Below are 17809 nucleotides of genomic sequence, written 5' to 3'. Positions count from 1 at the left end.
TATTAAATCTTTCTGTTTGTACTGTATCTCGGTAAAGATAGATTCCTCCCTGCCGTCTCCCATAGCCTTTCTAGGGCCAAATGAGTTGCCTGTTTTGGGCATAGGGCAGTGTTTTTTCAAAGATAATACATGTTCAACGTACTTCTGTCCAAAAGTATATTTCCTTGTAAAGTAGAAAAGCTTAAGACCACAGTCCATCTCAGCAACTGTGGCTTTCAGTTCAACAGTTTGCTATGCAATTTAAATTCTTCACTCCAAACATTTCTAATACTTCAGGGAAGGTTGTGTTGTGTTTTGTTTTTTTGCATTTGATAGATACAATTCAGGGTGCTTCTTTGATGCTGTAGTGCCTACTTGGTGTAGCTGGTTAGTATTTCCAATATCTATCTTCCAAGGGGAATCTCACCTGGTATCCTTACCTGTCTCTGAGAGAAATAGAGCTCACACAACCCAAATGGCCCTTCTGGTGAATAAAAAATAAAAATAAAATAATTTTTATAACACAGGCTTTTCCCATGTGGAATCAGGGTCTGTGGATACTGATTTCAACTTTTCCTCCCCACTTTGGGAGACAAATTAATTTCACAAGAGATTTAAAAAACCAAACTTGGCTTAAACAAAAACCATAGAACATATGATATATGAAGCTTGGTTTGCAAAAATTACATGTGATCCTCTCATCAGACCATGCGATGATGCTGGTCTCCTATAATCAGATATCTTGGGGGAGAGATGACTTTAAAGTTATATATGAGGGCCAATAAATTAATAAAGGAAAAAAATAGTTCTTGACTTGAAACTTAAATTTGCACAGAGTAATATGAGTAAGAGAGAATCTTCCTAACACAGAGACAAAAGAAATTAAAGCTTAATGCAATGTCTAACTACAGTAGTTAGTGATAATCTGAATCCTGAAGCAAAGTCTTCTTCTTTTATGTCCTTAGATAACCTCCAGCTTCTTGGGGTAATTCTGGTCTTGTATCAGAGCTGTTGAGATTGTACACACAAGCTTAGGTGGAACAACTTCTTTATCTATGTTCTTGGAGTTCTGCTTTTCTCTTCAAAAGATTCAGTTCTTTTAAATCTAGTAAAGAAGGAAGGTTTGGAAGAAAATCTGCCTTTTGCATACATGATAGAAAGAGCATTTCTGTCTCAGAATGTTGATTGAAACTCAGATATTGTTTGGCATTTAGCTTGGCAGGGAGGCTACGGTATTGTGAAGCCAGTATTCTGACTATTCAGAACACACATTATTTAAGTTATTTAAAGGGAAAAGATATGCTAGTGAGTATTTTCAAACTGATAAAGTTCATTCTGAGCCAACCTTTTGTTTTACCATCAAACATGATCTTTGGATTTCCTCTCCATAGGAAGAAGCATCTAATCAAATTTCCTAGCTGCAGCAAGTATCATCTGAAGGAGACCTGCCAAAGAATCAACTTTAGATGGTTCAAATCCTGCCAATGGATTATACTAAAGATGCCTGATTAAAGATTTATTACAGAAAAAGGAATTGTCTGCTTATAGGTCTACCATGGTCTCCTTTTTGGATGGGTAATATGGGTCAGGGAAAAGGGAGATGTTAAAGATAACACCAATGATTACTTTCTGATGTTATAACTGAAGCATATGGTATTTATCAGAAGCAAACAAACATTCTGTGGAGCTGACCAGCAGTTTTCATTGGCCATATGCATGAGCAATGGTGGTCTTCATCTAGTTTCTGGTGGACAGAAGTCTAGTTCCCCACTTGGCAAAAAGAGTAGGAGAGTAGCAGGGCAGGCTTTGAGGTAATGTGCATCACCACCTATGATCACTTGAATGTTGAATGGCTAGAAGGAAGTTACATCAATGGGAAACTAATATCTTCAAGCTTCAGATGATTTAAGAGGGTATAATGTTAAACCCACATACAGACTACATGGTATTCTTTTCTTTTGCATGCATATGAGGTATTTCCATCAAGCTTCAGTTGATCAACTTACATTATTTTAGATCATCTTCTGGGTGAATTGAAGGAAAATGTTTGTAGCTGAAAGATATGATTTTAATTTTTAAAAATTCAGTCCCTAACTATATCCTTGTCAATTACCAATGCTCTTCCTGTGCTACTGGTCTGGAGAGATCCTAGAGCAGATCTAATATTTGGATAGGATATACTGTGTGGCATAAGTTAGCAAAGGGCTGCTACATCCTCAAGCCTGGCTCTAAAACTCCAGTTCTCAAGGCCCATGCAACTGGACAAGAACTACACAGATTTTAGCACAGTATCTTTAATGCTAGTTAGAAGTTGATACACAATCTTGGAAACTATCGGAGGTAATTCCAGCCTCATTTATAGTGAGTGCATTAAGGCATAGTCTCTTTGAATGAGTTGAAACGCTTCTTCCCAGATTTCTTCCCAAATGGACCAAGGTGCTTTTAAGAAAGAAGTGGTCAACTGACTTGTCCACTGTCTCTTCATTGATTATGTCTATTCTTCCTTCCATTCCTTCCCCAACCTCCCTATGATCTCTCACCCCAATCTAGATTTACCCCAGGAACGCACAACCTGAGGTTCTGCAGGTAATTAAAAATGGTAATTAAACTTCTTTCACTCAGATCAAAAGGAAAACTTCCCTCTCAGTGTTTCTAGTGAATAAGGAATCCTGCGAGACAAAAAGGCTAACATTGTGTCCCCATGCAACCAGCTAAATGCATCTAGATCAGTGTTTCTCAACCTTGGCCACTTTCATATATGTGGACTTCAACTCCCAGAATTCCCCAGCCAGCCTTGCTGAATTCTGGGAGTTGAAGTCCACACATCTGAAAGTGGCCAAGGTTGAGAGACACTGATCTAGAAGCATCTGGTATTCCCCAGTGATTACCATTTAGAGGGGTGCTGGCCACCTGATCATGGAGGTAAGAAATAGATACTGTGCTAGTAAAAACTGTTAGTTTCATTGTAAATGATTACTTCCCATCTAATATTAAATCCACCTACATTAGTGGTAATATAAACGCAAGCCAGTTTAGAACATAAGAGTCCTGATAAATCAGACCAATCTGATGTAGTGTTCTGTGTTTTCAGTGTGGTAGGGAGTCAGTAGCTTTACTTCCCGCTTGCCAACACTTCAGACAGAGATCCCCTGAAATTTTCCTACAAAACATATATTAACAATTGTGGAAGTTTCCCTCTTTCTTTCTGGCTAGTAACAAGCCTCATAAACAGACTGCTGTGCAGGCATGTTGGGATTCCTCCTCCTCCCAGAATCTGGAGCCACAACAGCCAGTGGCTTTGAGAATTTTTGGTGGTGTAGTCCCAAGAGCATCAGTTTTGGGAAGGTCATCAAGGAGATTGGGTTTAAAGACTGCACTAAGGGATTACCCATGTTTTACAAAGGACTTGAGGAATCCAAGGCTGGAGTTAAAATCTCTGGAAGAAACATTAACAATCTCAGATATACAGATGATACCACTTTGATGGCTGAAAGTGAAGAGGAACTGAGGAGCCTTATGATGAAGGTGAAAGAAGAAAGTGCAAAAGCTGGTTTGCAGCTAAACCTCAAAAAAACCAAGATTATGGCAACCAGCTTGATTGATAACTGGCAAATAGAGGGAGAAAATGTAGAAGCAGTGAAAGACTTTGTATTCCTAGGTGCAAAGATTACTGCAGATGCTGACTGCAGTCAGGAAATCAGAAGACGCTTAATCCTTGGGAGAAGAGCAATGACAAATCTCGATAAAATAGTTAAGAGCAGAGACATCACACTGACAACAAAGGCCCGCATAGTTAAAGCAATGGTGTTCCCTGTAGTAACATATGGCTGCGAGAGCTGGACCATAAGGAAGGCTGAGAGAAGGAAGATCGATGCTTTTGAACTGTGGTGTTGGAGGAAAATTCTGAGAGTGCCTTGGACTGCAAGAAGATCCAACCAGTCCATCCTCCAGGAAATAAAGCCAGACTGCTCACTTGAGGGAATGATATTAAAGGCAAAACCGAAATACTTTGGCCACATAATGAGAAGACAGGACACCCTGGAGAAGATACTGATGCTAGGGAGAGTGGAAGGCAAAAGGAAGAGGGGCCGACCAAGGGCAAGATGGATGGATGATATTCTAGAGGTGATGGACTCATCCCTGGGGGAGCTGAGGGTGTTGACGACCGACAGGAAGCTCTGGCGTGGGCTGGTCCATGAAGTCACGAAGAGTCGGAAGCGACTAAACGAATAAACAACAACAACACAAAGGACATGGGCTGGGTTCATACCAGTTCTGTACCAGAACCAAATAAACCATGTTATGGTTGAACACAATTTGTGAACAAAGCCATTGTCCTAAACCTAAAACTGATGGACTGATATATCTAGACTTGGAAGCATATTTATTTTTTATTTTTTATTTTTTATTTTCTATCCTGCCTTTATTATTTTTATAAATAACTTAAGGTGGAGAACATACCTAACACTCCTTCCTCCTCCTATTTTCCCCACAACAACCACCCTGTGAGGTGAGTTGGGCTGAGAGTGACTGGCCCAAGGTCACCCAGCTGGCTTTCATGCCTAAGGTGGGACTAGAACTCTCCTTCTACGCCTGATTGGCTCTTGAGCTGAGAGAGGGGGACTGGCCCAAAGTCACCCAGCTGGCTTTCATGCCTAAGGCGGGACTAGAACTTCCAGACTCCTGGTTTCTAGCCTGTCGCCTTAACCACTAAATCAAACTGGCTATACACAGTCTCTGGCATTGCCAGTTAACCTTTGGGTGCAAATGAGCAAGTATATGTCCATTTAGTTGAAGAAGAAATACATATTTCACAGGATAACATCTAGGTGGTTCATCATCCAGGGATGCTTTATCTTTTGCTTAGTTCAGAATGTTGAAGGGGAAATATACATGGTTTCCCAGGGAACTGTTGCCTTAGAAGTTCTGTGAGCTGTAATAGAACTTTGTGGACCAGTTTTTCAACAGAACAATAGTCTGTATGACAATCATCTTAATCTTAGCCATACTCTGCTATGGCGGCTCTTTCTGTCTTCCTTGATGTTCCCTTGGCCACAGCAATAGATTTTCCCTTGGATGTCTACAGGGAAGATCCCTCACCTCAAAAAGTGTGCCTTGGCCATGGAGGTAAATCAGTTCTTATTCAGACATGAATACCTCTGCTTAGATTGCATGCCAAGCTCAAAAATCCTGTTGACTCTCATCTGCATGCTGCCATTTCATCCCCTATGAGGCACTGCAGTAACTTAGGTTTGTGGTTTAGCTACTGTCCAAATCTGACACAGCCCCATTTTAATTCTTGGTAACTAGGATTTAGATCCAGTTTGGTCTAGTGGCTAAGGTATCGGGCTAGAAACCAGGAGATCATGCTAGTCCTGCCTTAGGCAGAAAGCCAGCTTGGGCCAGTCCCCCTCTCTCAGCCCTAGGAAGCAGGCAAAGGCAAACCACTTCTGAAAAACCTTGCCAAGAAGACTGCAGGGACTTGTCGAGACAGTTGCCAGGAGTCAATATTGACTCAAATGCACACATACACAAAAATAGGATTTATAATCCACGCCAAACTTTGATGATAAGATCTGGTTTCCAGAAACCACATGGCAGCCATTTCCACTTTTTATCTCTGAACAGTACAGTTCCCCTACCGGTTGGAGTGTTTCTCTGGGAAATCTTGTGAGTATGGAAGTCTTCCAGAATCACCATGAGGAGCTGTCAAATGCTCAGCCCTCAGGATAGAACAGGAGGTGTGGAGATATGGGATCAATGTTGTGCTGTTGTTGCTGCTGTTAGTTGCCGTTGAGTCGTTTACGACTCATGGCAACCCTATGTATAACAGAACAAAATGCTGTTCAGTCCTGCGCCATATGCTTGACTGTTCCAATGTTTGCATCCATTGTTGCTGTAATTGTATCAATCCATCACATTGAAGGTCTTCCTGTTTTCCGCTGGCCCTTGACTTTACCAAATATGATGTCCTTTTCAAGCGATCGGTCTTTCCTGATGATGCGCCCAAAGTATGAGAGTCTAAGCCTAGTCATCTTTGCCTCTAGGGCTGTAGTCCCTGCATATACATCATCAAATACAATGAAGAAGATAATATGAAACCAACATAGAAAGCAGCACAATAAGAAGAAAAATATGGAGCACCAACAGATATAGCAAAATGAGTATTTCAACTGGTAGAGTAAAGACTATAACCTAGGTACTGGGTGTACATCTGTAGAAAGGTCATTCTACTGAAAAGGCCCTTTTTGTGATCACATGAGGTTAGTGGATTTGTGAAAGGTCTGGTCAATATCTGTACTTAAATAAAATACATGCCCCAATGAAAAGGGGGCCCAGTGTTAGACTTCATGGTCTATATAAACCAGGGAGGAATCTTTGCCCCTTCTGTGTAGCTATTCAGAGAACGGTTAGGTAGATACAATCCACTTTCCCTTAAGATCTCAGAGGGATACAGTTGTTATATCATGCCCCAGTGTACAGGGTTTTACATGACTTCCACATACCCCTTGGAGGGGGAGATTTCTCTATTTTTATACAGTGTATATCCTGTGTAGTGTTTCCAGTTACAGTGACTATCAGGAGACTCCACTTTCAGATATGGTAGCCATAAGTTATTCTATTGAGTTCAAATGGTTCAAGCAGTGACCCTTGGTATGAAAATAACAGTGCACTGACTGCCCCAGTTTTCCTCCCTGAAGCATTGGCAGGTATATCTCAGGCCAACTCTGTTGCTTTTCCTAGGATGCCACACTGATAGTGCTGATGAAATCTGGATCCCACCAGTCGTGCAACAAATTTTGTTGCAAATCCCTCAAGACCCCACCTTGGACCATGAATACATCAGAGAGCTGGGCATTGTGGAGTTCACCAAAACAGCCATGGAACTGGTTATTGGCAAGAACAACCAAGCTCTCTTAGACAACAGGGTATGGGGATATTTATATGTGTGTGGATGTGCCCCTGGGAGATAGAGATATGGAAGGAACAAATTGATATTTTTTTCCTTATTGATTAAATTCAGAAGTTTATATGGAGTCCCGCTGGAAATAATGGTGCCCTAGAATCTTTTTCTTTTAATTATGACAGTTTATCTTGTTGCCATAACATGGGAGGAAAAAACATTTAAGGCCATTATCAGCTTGGGAATGATCATGAAAAAAAAAAAAGGTTTCTGTCCTGTCCTGTTGCTCATGTCAAAGAAAATTGGAGCCTTATGATTTTGCCCAGACTTGAGAAGACTTGCTTCAATGAAGGAAGGAAGGAAGGAAGGAAGGAAGGAAGGAGAGATGCTTAAATCTTTCAGAGTACTAATAGGCTGAGAAGTAGTCATCAACACTAACCAAATGCCTGTTGACCCAGAGTCAATTTTTAGGTTGCCTGTTGAAACAGGATAGCTACAGTATATTCTCCTTCTGCCTTTCTCACTTTCTGCCTGCATTCATATTGTGTTCTAAGTAGTGAATTGTTTAACCATGGCTTATTAAACAATCCATGATTAGTTGAGTTTGTACAACATGGTAAGTTATAAAACATGGTTTACATTTCAATGAGACAAAATCAGATCAAGCACATTTTGGTTTAAATCAATATGTAAACCCTCCCCATCTTGCTCTCTCATCCACTAGGCCAGGGTTTCTAAACCTCAGCAACTTTAAGATGTGTAGACTTCAACTCCCAACTCCCATGCTGGCTGGGGAATTCTGGAAGTTGAAGTCCATACATCTTAAAATTGTTGAGGTTGAGAAACACTGCACAAGATGAATTAATCTTTTGGAATGTTGAAATGTTGAGCTGACAATCCTACATGTTTATTTGACAAAAAATATCTCTTCCTTCTCTCTAAACAGGCAGGTGGTGTTCACACAATAGGTGGGACAGGTGCTGTGTGGATCGGAGCTGAATTTCTGCATCGTTGGTACCGACCCAACCATTTAACTCCAGCAACTATCTATATTGCTGTACAACAACTGGGTAGCTAATGTACTTCTTTGTCCCTACCTTTTGGCCTAGTCTTACAATCAAAACTTCAATCCATTAGAAATATTGCTGGGAAGGAAAATCAGACATGCCAAGAACAAATGAAGGGGTCAGAAGGTTTTGTGGGCCACCCTCATCTCCCTCCTGAGTGGTCAGAACATCACAGAAATGACTTTATGCATCTCTTTATTGATGTATCTGTGTAGATCTACACATGAATGAGATTCAGTTTTATCAGGTGGGCCCCAACAGACACAGCCTAACAGCAATAAAAATCCTTCCTGTAGTGATGCTAGCCACATAGACAATCAAATCATGGCTTCGCTGGTTTAGTGTTTTAGAGCATGGGGAGGCTGAGAACACACCTGTCACCTGGCCTCAGCTTGGTGGGAACATCCAAGCCAGACCATCTCCTATTTCATGAACAACAATAATAACAACAACAAACCTGTTACACACCATGGATTCATTCAGCTCAGTGTTTTCATCTTTCACATGAAGTAGATCTCAAGAGACTTCAACTGAGTTACCCAATGACTTCTAATTAAGTATGGAATTTAAGACCTTCTGAATGCAAATGATATGCTCAGTCACTGAATCATGAGTCACTTCCCATAATGTATGATGAGTGTGTGCTGTTCAGTCCAAATCAAAAAATAACGTGGCACAAAATGCTGAAATGGTTGTCCCTGTCCTTTCAGGCTCCCTGGGTTGCATATTCAAAGTTGCTGGCTTTACAGACATTCGTTCTTACCATTACTGGGATCCTATCAAGCTGTCAGTTGACATAGAAAAGTTCACGGCAGAACTGCAGGTACCAGGAGGGCACAATTTCCATGCTTGCTTAGAGCAACAGTTCCTATAGCCATCTGGTGCAGTGGTTAGAGCAGCCTTTCTCAACCTTTTGACCCTGGAGGAACCCTTGACATATATTTCAGGCCTCAGGGAACTCCTGCACATTCAGGCTCAAATATGGGCCAGAAGTTACAAAATTATTACATTAGTTTCATTGGTAGGCCTGAATATATGCATTAACCGTGTTCTTAAACTCAAAATAAAGAATGAAACTTACCTCTTTAATGTGAAGTTGCCCAAATTTGAAATAGTTTTTTAAATAAATCATGATCTCCCAGGGAACCCCTAGTGACTTCTTGTGGAACCCCAGAGTTCCATGGAACCCTGGTTGAGAAACCTTGGGTTAGAGAATTGGTTTCAAAGGAAGTGTACAAAAATCAGGTACAGATCCATGCTTGCTTCTGAAATTGAATGGGTATCTGATCTCTCTCAGTTTAGCCACAATAGGTTGAGATGTTACTTCCTCTATGAAAAAAGGATGCATGCTACTGACTGATTGACTAACACCTCTCCCCCCCCCACTGTCAAAAAATCCCAGTTTGTTTCAGAGCATAGTCACTTGTTACAAAAATGTGGGAATTTGACCTACATCACATTAGATTATTTGCCAATTTTACTACTATGGTTGATAAGAGCTAAGAAAGATTAACATCTTCTCCGTTACATACCTATCTGCCTTCCAACCCATTAACAGGATATGCGTGGATATGAATCTAGGACAGTTTTCAGGAAAAAGCATATGCACCCTACCATGGATCTATAATTTCTGCCCACACTCTTATGCAAGATGGAGGCAAATCCTCCTTTACATTGTTCCTAGCATCTTAGAATCAGCTGTGCTGCTTCCAAAACATCATTAGTAATGATGGTAAATAGCCTATTGGTAGATCTTTTTTTTTTTTTGCCCCCAGTTGTGTGTTTTTAAGCTTTCCACCCTGCAAACACTCTCAAAGTCCTCACCCCACTGAAAGTGATGAATATTGTATTGAATGTCCTTGCAGAATGCCCCAAAGGGCTCCATTATATTCCTGCATGCTCCTGAAGAAATGGGTTTGATGCCGCCTGAATGGAAAAGAGTTGCATCAGTGATGAAGGCAAGTGAGAACATCAGAAAAAGCATGACAAGAGAGGCCACAACATGTAGAGAGAAACACTTACAAGCAATATCTTGCAAAGGTGATGCATCCACCTGTTGGCACCATGCCTGTGTTGCGTTAAAACCCTGCTCTTGACCCACAGTGAGTTGTTTTAGACTGAAGTGCAAGGCCTGTGAAGTTAAGAGCCTTTCTGATTTAATTCAACTTACCTAACCTGAAACAAAAAGCTATGGTGCATGGCAACTATGATACTCTTTCCTATGGCAGGTAATCAAATTATAACTGCGTGATTGATATAGTAAATATGAATGCACTGAATCTGAATCAGAACAATAGATACAGCAAAAACATCCTTCTCTCATTTCCAATGACTGGCTTATTCTAGAACAAAATGACTGGGTTTACTTTCCTTTGAATGGAGGCACGGAGGACAGTTAAGTTGCCTGTGCATCAAATCTCAGACATTATTCATGCATTGGCTTTAGACAATAAGCATACAAAATTACTAGCCTGCAAGACTTGATACTCATGTTGGGGACTGTCAAAGTGAATATTGGATGTATCTTTTTCCCTCTGTCAGCCCACATAATTTCTGTGTTCGGTATAGAGGCTATAATCTCCGCAATCTTGCTTGCAGAGACTTCCATGCTCTCAGTGAATAGTAACTTCTAAGCTAAAGACAAGACAGCATTGAGGCCAAGTTGTACTATTAAACTCATTTGCAATAACAAATCAACCACATTCATAATAAGACATCTGCTGTCTTTCCCTTCTTCTTCTTCTCCATTGTTTCCCCAGAAAAGGCAGCTGTTCCCCTTTTTTGACATTGCAGCTCAAGGACTGGCCTCAGGAAACCTGGACAGGGATGCCTGGGCACTCCGGCTCTTTGTAAACAAAGGTTTTGAGCTTCTATGTGCTCAGTCCTTTTCTAAAAACTTTGGCTTGTATGGTAAGTCTTTGCATTCTCAGCTGGCCACACTTCTGGGAACTGGGACCATCTGAATGTCATCGGGAAAAGTTCACAAGAACTCCTACACAAATTGGAAGTATATGTGGGGCAGGAGGGAGGCATTGAACTAGATAGCCCCACCTTTTATCCACAGCATGTGCACCAGCTATCTTTACTTGACTGTATGAAGGCATGCGTGTAAAGAAGTTGGATGCACTTCTGTCTCTTTCCATTAGAAGATTTCCGATTCTGGTGCTAGAATTAGCCTATAGCTATGAAACAGCAAGCCATAAATAAGTTTGTCAGCCCTTTTTGAAGTAGCAGCCATCAGCAAGTCCATCATTATGTGCAACAGTGCACAGGTATTTGCATTCTTGATAAGGTGGATTATTTTCTCAACAGGTAAACATGTTTACTAGGACTCAGATCAAACATTTGGATTCCATTTCCAAGTATATTTTCAACAGTTTGCTCATGCACAGATATACCCATTTTCATCAAGATTAGCCGCAAGCCCATTTCTGTATTTGCTATCAACTACCTATACCATTTTCTGCATGGCCGAATATATTTGTCATTATCACACACTTTAATCTGTATTTGTACAATCTCAAAAGTTCACCTTTACAAATCCTCACAGATTTCAAAATTGCCACCTGGCTAACAGTAGTTCTCCCAAGTCTCAGGAAGAGTTATTTTCCACCATCTGCTCTCTTCTTTTAGGGAGATATAACAACTGAATGTGAGGGTGTATACATTCCAAACGCACGGTCTGCTGCTGAGATGTGGTCTTTTCTTCCAAAATAGCCATGGAATCCTTGCACATCAATGCGTAATTAACCTAAGTGCAGACACACTCTAGTTTATAAAAGAGCTCTGAGAAGATACTATACAGTATTTATGTTCAAACACTAGAGGTCCCTGAATACAAGAGAAAAGAAATTATGCTCTTGAATTTCCAAGGCTGGAATGTTCATCTTAGAATTTGTCTATTCTTTTTTTGACAGTAATCCCAGGCTCAGTGCATAGATCATTTAGGATTTGGATAGTTTTATAAAGAGCTTGGGATGCCATTCTAACGTGTCATAAATTGGGTTGGCTGATACTCTGCAAAATTGCTTTGTGATGCCAAAGAACAACTCACATTATTTAACAGATTGGGAAAGCTTACCGGCATGTCACAAGCTCAAGTGTTGACCCAGTTCTTAGGCCAGAAATTATTTATTTTTTAATGTAGCACTTGTGGTTCATTCCTAGTGCTTTTATTCTCACACCATCTGTGTATAGGCTGCACTGAGAATATCCAAAGGGCACGGTTTTCAAAGGGCTACTTGAATGCAGGTCTTTTCAGACTTTGTCCAACCCTCATATCACTGTATCAAACTTTCCCTCAGTGGGCAACATGGGAAATGAAAAGGGCTGAATATCTGTCTTTGAGAGCAGAAGAGGGCTACAACCTTCATTATTCCCATTAAACTCTTTCCATCTATCTAAGTCATTTCAACGGCTCAAGTCCTCCTTGTGACAGAAAGGCAGAGGAGCTGTCCAGCATTAAAAAAACAAGACCTAAGCACAGAGGCTGAATTAGCAAGCGAGTTGTCCAGCGAAAGAATCCATCAAGGAGTTAGAGAGAGAGAGAGGTAGCCACAGCAACAGCCAGGCAGCAATTAAATAATTTGAAGCTGTTCTTGCTGCCACATCATTTCCTAGAACATCAGGAGAGCCCTGAATCAGAGCTCAGAGGTGCGTGGGCTCTGGTTTCTGCTTCCAGCTGAACCCTGTTTCTACATCTGGTGTGTTAGGAGTAGTCAAGGATAAAGATGGGATGCATAACCACTCAAGAAGCAATGGTTCCTTTGAGGGAAGGGGGAGAAGATCTTACAACCAGAAGTGCAGTGGTCATCTCTAGTAGGTCTTGTGAAGTTATCTTTCCAGACATTGGCTTGGCCCAGCACAATCTGATGAATTGAATGTCATAAATGCCAGTTTGGTCTAGTCATTAAGGCAATGGGCTAGAAACCAGGAGACCGTGAGTCCTGCCTTAACATGAAAGCTGGCTGGGTGACCTTGGGCCAGTCCCTCTCTCTCAGCCCAACTCACCTCACAGGATTGTTGTTGTGAGGAAAATAGGAGGAGGAAGGAGTATTAGGTATGTTTGCCACTTTGAGTTATTTATAAAAATAATAAAGGCAGGATAGAAAATAAAATAAAATAAACAGAGATAGACTAGACAACTTGCAGCCCTGAAATCAGATGGATCTGAGACTAATTCAAAAGTCTTCCATGAACATCAGTTCAGATCTCTGGCAAGAGTAATCTGGCCCTGCTTCTCCTGGCACTTTTGAGATGAGAAAAAAAGAAGACAAAAAGATCTATCCATCTCTCCTTTTGGTTTGGATCCTATCTATTACTGGGACAACATATGATCCTCAAGAAAATGTAGATTCCCCTTCAAGACTCCATCGCTGAAATAAAGTTTATTGGGGACTCTTCTTTTAGAAATCGGTAAAATTTTACAGATACTGAATCAGAATAAGTTTTTGTATTTTATGGAATGATAAGAAACCTAATATTAAGAGGCTTGGGGGAGGGGCGGATGTGCAGAGAAAGCTGGTTTCATAAAAACATTGATTCAACTACAGGAAGTCGTTGCTTAATGAGCACAATTGGGACTGGGATTTTGGTTGCTAAGTGAAGCAGTCATTAAGCAAATTTGACCTGATTTTATGACCTTTTTTGCAGTAGTCATTAAGTGAATCACCATGGTCATTAAGTAAACCACATGGTCTTTAAGCAAATCATGGGTTCCCCATTGATTTTGCTTGCCAGAAGCTAGCTGGGAAGGTCAAAAAGGATGATCACATGACCATGGGATGCTGCAATGACCATAAATGTGAACTGGTTGCCAAAAGCCCAAATTGTGATCATGTGACCGCAGGGATGCTGCAACGGTCATTAAGCTAGGATTACCTGTACTATACATGAAGTACTGCAATGTTGTGTCTCTTTGGCTTTGTCATGCAGATGAACGAGTGGGGAACCTCATTGTGGTGACAACAGACAATCAAACACTGATCCGAATCCACTCACAGATAGCTCGGCTAATAGCCATGACATGGTTTGGACCCACCAGCTTGGGCGCTCGGGTCATTACAATGATATTGACCAGCCCTGCCCGTCTGTATGAATGGTAAGAAGGAAGACCATTTATATTGACCATGAGATCAGCTCTGCATGTTACCATCTTGTGGCTATTATGATACATCTGCTATAGTAGAGTATCCCAGAATATACTTTAAAGTTATAAACCATTTGCTTGGGGTGAGGGAACACAGAGAAAAAAGAATAAAGCCAATAAGGGCATTCCTCAGAAGTTCTGCCATAGTTAGTGTTCTCATCTAAATAAAATAGGAATAAAGTTCTTGTAAACACTTGGTGAGTTAATACAGAAGTGTTAGAATAAGTCATTAGGATTATCCTCTGGCTCAAGAGGGTTCAGCTTTCCCAACTGAGTGGTGTTAGAATTCAATTCTCATAACTCCCAGCATGTCTATCCTCAAACTTCTGACTGATGAGAAGAAAGATGTTTGTTTATTTGTTGGAAGTAGAGGCCAAAACAGTTAACTTGAATGGTGTTTATTAGCATAGCGTGACTCTCTGGCCATTGACGTACTTAGAAATGATTTCTAGGAATGATTTGTTTGCGCTGCTTTTAACCAATTATTTCTTCAATGTCTTTTTAAAATGCATATGCTAGGAAGTTCCAAACTGCAGGATTGATTGTCTGTGATCTTCCTATGCAAATTTTAAAGGTATATAGTTGCCTTTCCCAATGTGGTACCCTTCTGAATTATTAGACTACAGCTCCTAAAATTCCTAGCCAATGTTACTATCAGCTATTTACTAAGAATGATGGAAGATGTATTTCAGTACCTTGGGATGGCATCATGTTGGAGAAAGCTAATATGCTGGATCAGCCAGTACCCTTTCAGAACTGCCATTTTTGGCAATAGCATAGTCTTCCCAGCTTTGCTATGCTAACTAAATGCTGTAATAAGAGATAAAAACCCTTTGTTTTGATTCAGTTCTATACACATGATCAATGTGCACACCATGTTTTTTTCTTCCTAACTCCATCCTCCTTAGGAAACAAAGTATTCAGACCCTAGTAAAGAGGATTATGTTGATTAGGGAAAAGCTGAAAGAGAAGTTGCGTATTCTGGGAACACCAGGTTCTTGGGAGCATCTTACGGCTCAGTCAGGAGTCTATAGCTTTATTGGGCTGAACTGTGAGTATTCAATATATAACTAGTTTGTTGACAAACCCCGGATAGACCTTCCTAACCACTGACTGATGAAATTTCAACTGCTATATGGCTTCTTTTCCCATTTCTGCATCTGGGTATGTTGTAACCATGGAGTTCCTTCACCATAAATTCAGTAGGAGTCGGTGGTAAAAGTGTTGGATTTGGAAGATACTGGATAAGTTTGGGCCACTACTCTCTCTCAGTCTAACCTATCTCATAGGCTTGTGGTTGGAGGAATAAAATTAGGAGAATAGCTAATTTTAGTAGCTGCCTTGAGTTTTCAGAGAAAAATCAAGAGTAATCAATGAATAACTTTGCTTATCTGGAAGCAAGCACCAAAACAATCCTCTACATTACCCCTAAGTGAAATGAATCAATTATCTGAGATATTTGAGGATAGATTTTGTATTGCATTCACTCTGTTTTGCAGTTTATTGCACACATTCCTTAGAATGCATGTTATATGAAATAGCTAACGGTATAATTGATCAATCAATTCAAGGATGCACATAGCTTCTCTTATGTTCTACTCACTGGATGAATAACAAGTTATTGACTATATGCATCATGGAAGTGTTTTTGAATACACCAACTAACTATAAAGTATCCGGGTATGATAATCCTTCAAATTACTTCAGTTCATTTACTTCTTTATTTGTTTTTGTAGTCAAGGGGCTGATCAAAATTTAAAGACCCTTCCCTTAACATGCATATCTGCAGTTTTTCACACTAAAACTTATTTGAGTGGATTCAAGATCCAAACAGATCATTGAACAATTCAGATAAATATCTTCCACAGAGACTGTGCAAATCAGCGTTGATCCAATCAAAACCTTGAATTCTATACTAATCATTGATTTGACCCAGTTCAAGGATTCATAGCTATTTGAAATTTTTGATTTTCCAATTTGATTTGCAAAAATCAGCTTTTGCACATTTACAAAATCCATTCCAAACTGTCATATTGATTTGAAAAGATCCATTTAGTGGTTTCATTTAACTTTCCAATTTGATTAACAAAGTTGATCTGATCTGAAAATTTAATCAAATCAGCTTTGACTCAGATTTCCAAACTGAAGCTTTGCACATCAAAAACTTAATAAATTAGCCAGGAGTGAAAAAAAAAATCAAAAGGTTTTGGAAACAAATAGGGTTCTACATATTCACTTGTGATTAAGGTTTAATTATTCTCCCAGTTAACTAGATCTAGAAAAGTCCATTGCATTTAGTGGGTGATGGGACAAGTTTTCTTGTGTTTGCCCACCTCTGAATGTTGGGAAAGTCTGGCTGGTGTTGGCAGCTGTGGCTGAAGAAAGCTTGGGATGTTGGCTGAAAAAGTGCCCCCAGGGATCACAATGCCTCCTCCTACATTAAAGAGTAGAAGGGAGTTTTCCTAGATATGTGCCAGTCTTCCGGCATAAAGCCCCCAGCCATTCATGCAAAGCAGATGCACACATTGTTCCTATTTATGCTACAGTCACATCTTTTCTTCTTAGCTGGTGATATGCCAAAGTGAAAAGCATTGCTCTTTCCCTGCCAGCTTCCCAAGTGGAGTTCCTAGAGAAGCACAAACACATCTATCTTCTTGCAAATGGGCAGATCAACATCTGCAGTATTAACTCCAAGAATTTGGATTATATCGCACAAAGCATCCATGAAGCAGTCTTGGTCACCACTCACCAAAATCCCAGCTGTCTCTCCATAAAGGCTGACAAAGAACCTGAAGAGAGTTCTACAGACTTGTCAGATTCTTCTTAAATTGGAATTGTTCTAGTAAAACTGTACTTTGGAAACTCTTGATCTGATCAAAGTATATTTGTTTCTCAAGTTTAATCATAATCATGATCTCCATTTTCCAGATGTTGAGTCTATGCGCTCAGTAATCATTAAAATGATCTGACACGGACTTTTGTGGAGTATAGTGCGCCTTTGGAAAGACATCAAAATCTACTTTTTCCATTTTCTAACTGCTGTTGTTGGCTAATTAAAAATAAATCTTTTGTTGATTGAAATAGTACTACTACTATTACTACTACTACTAATAATATAATCTGCACAGAAAAAAGTAGCATTTCAGAGTAAAGGATAATTCATAAGAACTCCCTAATTGCTAACATTCTATGTGAGAGGCCATTTAATGGCTCATCCTGAAGAAATATTACCATATATGCTTGCAGATAAGCCAAGTGTTTTAGGTGCCAAAATGCACCCCAAAAATTGGATTCAGCTTATCCATGGATGAGCTTATTCACAAGTACATACAGTAATACTTTTTTAAAGTACCCATATTTCCCATACATACTTGTGGATAAGCCCCCTCTGCAGATAAGCCGACCCCTGAGTTTTTAAAAATACCATGAAAAATGTGGGTCAGCTTATCAGCAGGTGGTGCATTATTTATGGTATCTTGGTTAAAAATTTGAGGATCAGCTTATCCATGGATGGGCTTATCCATGAGTATATATGGTAAGTCATTGAACCATGCTGTCTAAAATTACTAAATTTCAGTGAGAACTAGTCACGTTGCTGTTTGGCTTTCTGTCCACAGGGTATGATGTTAAAGGCTCATGTGCCGAGACTCATGCTTTGGACAGCAACTTGGGTTCCCATCCATTCATCAAGGATTCATTTTTTCCAGGTCA

General features: G+C 40.1%; 1 protein-coding gene across 1 annotated transcript; it reads left to right on the top strand.

The window, feature by feature from the left end:
• Positions 1-4994: 4994 nt before the first annotated feature.
• Positions 4995-16925, top strand: GOT1L1 (glutamic-oxaloacetic transaminase 1 like 1). The gene is made up of 9 exons (XM_063311372.1): positions 4995-5106; positions 6724-6908; positions 7830-7953; positions 8661-8773; positions 9816-9908; positions 10710-10860; positions 13885-14050; positions 15007-15149; positions 16708-16925. The coding sequence occupies exons 1-9, from the start codon at positions 4995-4997 to the stop codon at positions 16923-16925; spliced, it is 1305 nt and encodes a 434-aa protein (XP_063167442.1).
• Positions 16926-17809: the final 884 nt, after the last annotated feature.

Source organism: Candoia aspera, chromosome 9 (assembly GCF_035149785.1).
Source record: "Candoia aspera isolate rCanAsp1 chromosome 9, rCanAsp1.hap2, whole genome shotgun sequence".
In the NCBI taxonomy this organism is placed as follows: domain Eukaryota; kingdom Metazoa; phylum Chordata; class Lepidosauria; order Squamata; family Boidae; genus Candoia; species Candoia aspera.
This window is presented reverse-complemented; position numbering and strand designations above follow the sequence as displayed.